The 2922-nt window shown below is 36.8% G+C and overlaps 1 protein-coding gene across 1 annotated transcript; it reads left to right on the forward strand.

The window, feature by feature from the left end:
* The first annotated feature begins 598 nt into the window (after positions 1-598).
* On the forward strand, positions 599-1558 carry LOC138877937 (uncharacterized). Its single transcript, XM_070157582.1, has 2 exons — positions 599-900; positions 1006-1558. Exons 1-2 carry the CDS (start codon positions 599-601, stop codon positions 1556-1558), a joined length of 855 nt encoding a protein of 284 aa, XP_070013683.1.
* Positions 1559-2922: the final 1364 nt, after the last annotated feature.

Raw genomic sequence — 2922 nt, forward strand, 5'->3', positions numbered from 1 at the left:
CAAGCCCCCTCCTAATGGTTAGGATTGGTTTCTAGAATGTAATGGGTCTAAATATGTTGGATAAATAGAGGGAAGTCAATCTGTTTATATATAATGGCAGGGTAGGCCAGTTTGGACTCATAGAGACTAAGATTAAGAGAGCTAAAACATACAAAGCTACTCTTAATCATTGTAATGGGTGGTTATTTACAACAAAAATGGCACAATATAATGGTGGTAGGATCTGGATGGTGTGGAAACCAACTATGTATGATGTGCGTATAGTTAAAATAACTAATAAGCTCATATACAATATAGTCAAACACATAAGGACTAGCAAGAAATATTTCCTCATAGTAGTACATGCTTACAATGACATGGCTCAGAGAAAGAGATTGTGGAGGGACTATAAGACTTATCTGGTCAAATACAAGGCCCATGGGCAATCATGGGTGATTTTAATAGTGTCTTAAATAGAGAGAAACGAGTACGAAGCACTATTATAATGGCTGAAACAAAGGACTTCAGGCAATGTATGGACTCATGTGGACTTCAAGAACTGAAATCCACTTGGGACTTTTATACATGAAATAATAAACAAAATGGTCTTGATAGGGTTATGAGTAGGATTGATAGGGTAGTGATAAACACATACTGGGTGGTTGATCTACCAACTTCTAAAGTCAACTATATGAGTGAAGGATTGTATGATCACTGCCCTGCAATGGTGCACTGGGAGAATGGCAACACTAATAGCACCAGGCCATTCAAGTATTTCAATATGTGGAGAAGAACTCCAGATTTTCAGAACAACTTCAAAAGAAGTTGGGAAGCAAGAATGGAGGGGAAACATAACAAGCTGAAAAGGGTCCTAAAGCAGTTAAACAGGTCTTCCTTTCATGAAGTAGTTCTCAAGGCAGAGTAGGCTAAGGAGAAACTCTTGGATTGCCAGAAACAGATCCAACTTGATCCGCTGAATACAACATTGATTGGTGAAGAGAGTGAATTAGCTAAGACATATCACAGGCTGAAACAAGCAAGTGAGTTATTTCTTAGACAGAAGACAAAGATACAATGGTTAACTCAGGGTGATCAAAACACAAAAGTATTTCATAGTTTTATGAAAGCAAGAAGGAATGAAAATAGAATATTCTTCATAAATGAAGCTGGGGTCCAATCATTAACTAACAATGAAAAATTTGCTCATACATTTGTAGACTTCTACACAAAGCTATTGGGGACGACCATAGAAAGTGGAGCACATGTTTGTAGTAATCTAGTGAGAGTAGGCTCAATTGTGAATGAGGAGCAACGTGCTATGCTTGAAGCTGACTTCACAAATGCAGATATTAAACAAACATTATGGGGAATTGATGGAGAGAAAGCACTAGGGCTAGATAGATATGGAAGAAATTTTCTTAGAGATTGTTGGGGCATAGTAAGGAAGGACCTATCAGATGGAGTATTAGAATTCTTTGTTATTGGAAAGATGCTGAGGGCACTCAACAACACAGTGATAATAATCATCCCAGAAACAAAACACACAGATACAGTAGGTGACTATCTTCCTATTGCATGATGCAACACAATATACAAAATCATCGCAAAATGTTATGCCACAGACTCAAGCAAAATTTGCGAACCATAATCTAGGAGAACCAATGGTACGACCCGACCAGTTATTTTGAGCTCTAGCGCATCGTTCGGTAGTTTGAGGCCTCGAGTAACTTCACTTTATATTTTATGACTTGACGTTGGTCAAAATTGAATTTCGGGAAGCTCGAATTTATTTCGGAACAAAAAATCTCAATTCGGAAGCTTTAAGTTGAGAGAGTTGACTAAGGTTTGACTTTTGAGCAAACAACTTCGGAGTTAAATTTTTATGATTTCACTAGCTTCGTATGGCGATTTCGGACTTCGGTGTATCTCCGGATTTGGACTTGGAAATCCGTAGGACAATTCAGTGCATTTTGGCGAAAAGTTGGAAAGTTGAAGTTTTGAAATATTCATAAATTTGACCGGAAGTTGACTTGATTGATATTGAGCTCAAATTTTGATTCCGGAAATTGGAACAGGTCCACTATGTCATTTATGACTTGTGTGCAAAATTTAAAGTTATTCCGGATTGATTTGATACGCTTCGGCGCAGATTATAGAATTTGGAAATTTTATAACTCATAATTCGATTCGAGGTGCGATTCATAGTTTCGGCATTGTTTGATGTAATTTGAGGCCTTGACTAAGTTTGTATCATATTTTAGAACTTGTTGGTATGATTTGACGGAGTCCTGAAGGGCTTGGGTATATTTTGGATCATTGGTTGAGAGACTCGTAAAGTTAAGAAATTTAGAGTTTGACCATGATTAATATCGGGTCAAGACGACCTCTTTTCAGTGTTTTAAGTGCTCGAGCTAGTCAATAGCGTATTTTCTGATTGAAATTCATATATGTTTTGTGTCCTGGAGGTTTCGGATGAGTTTCGGGGTGATTTCGGATCATTTCGAAGAAGTTTGGGTTTGCTGGTTTCTGGTGAGGCACTGTTCATTCGCAATTGTGAACACTGTTCATTGGAGTTTACTGTTCATTCTCAAATGAAATATTTTTGTCCGCAAATGCAAACCTGGGCAGAAGACTTAAGGATCGAAACTTGGTCATTTTTCCATTTTCGTTTTAGATTTTGGAGCTCCGTTTCAGGGCGATTTTGAGGATTTCTTCACGACTTTTACTTGGATAAGTGTTCTATATCCTAAAGTAAATATATTTCATGATTACATGGTTATATTAATCAATTATTAATGAATCAATTGGAAGAAAAATGAGATTTTTGACAAAATCTTTCAAAAACGAAAAATGAAGATTTGGAGGTCGATTCATTATTGGAATTTGATAAAATTGATATGGTTGAACTCATATCGAAATGGGTATTCGGATTTCGTAAATTTT

This window comes from Nicotiana sylvestris, chromosome 9, assembly GCF_000393655.2.
Source record: "Nicotiana sylvestris chromosome 9, ASM39365v2, whole genome shotgun sequence".
In the NCBI taxonomy this organism is placed as follows: domain Eukaryota; kingdom Viridiplantae; phylum Streptophyta; class Magnoliopsida; order Solanales; family Solanaceae; genus Nicotiana; species Nicotiana sylvestris.

What these genes read in the sequence shown, in the direction of transcription:
- LOC138877937 (XM_070157582.1), top strand. Translation starts at nt 599, where the DNA reads ATGAGTAGGATTGATAGGGTAGTGATAAACACATACTGGGTGGTTGAT. An exon ending in GAAGTAGTTCTCAAGGCAGA is followed by an intron (nt 901 to 1,005) that starts GTAGGCTAAGGA and finishes GACATATCACAG; the next exon opens with GCTGAAACAAGCAAGTGAGT.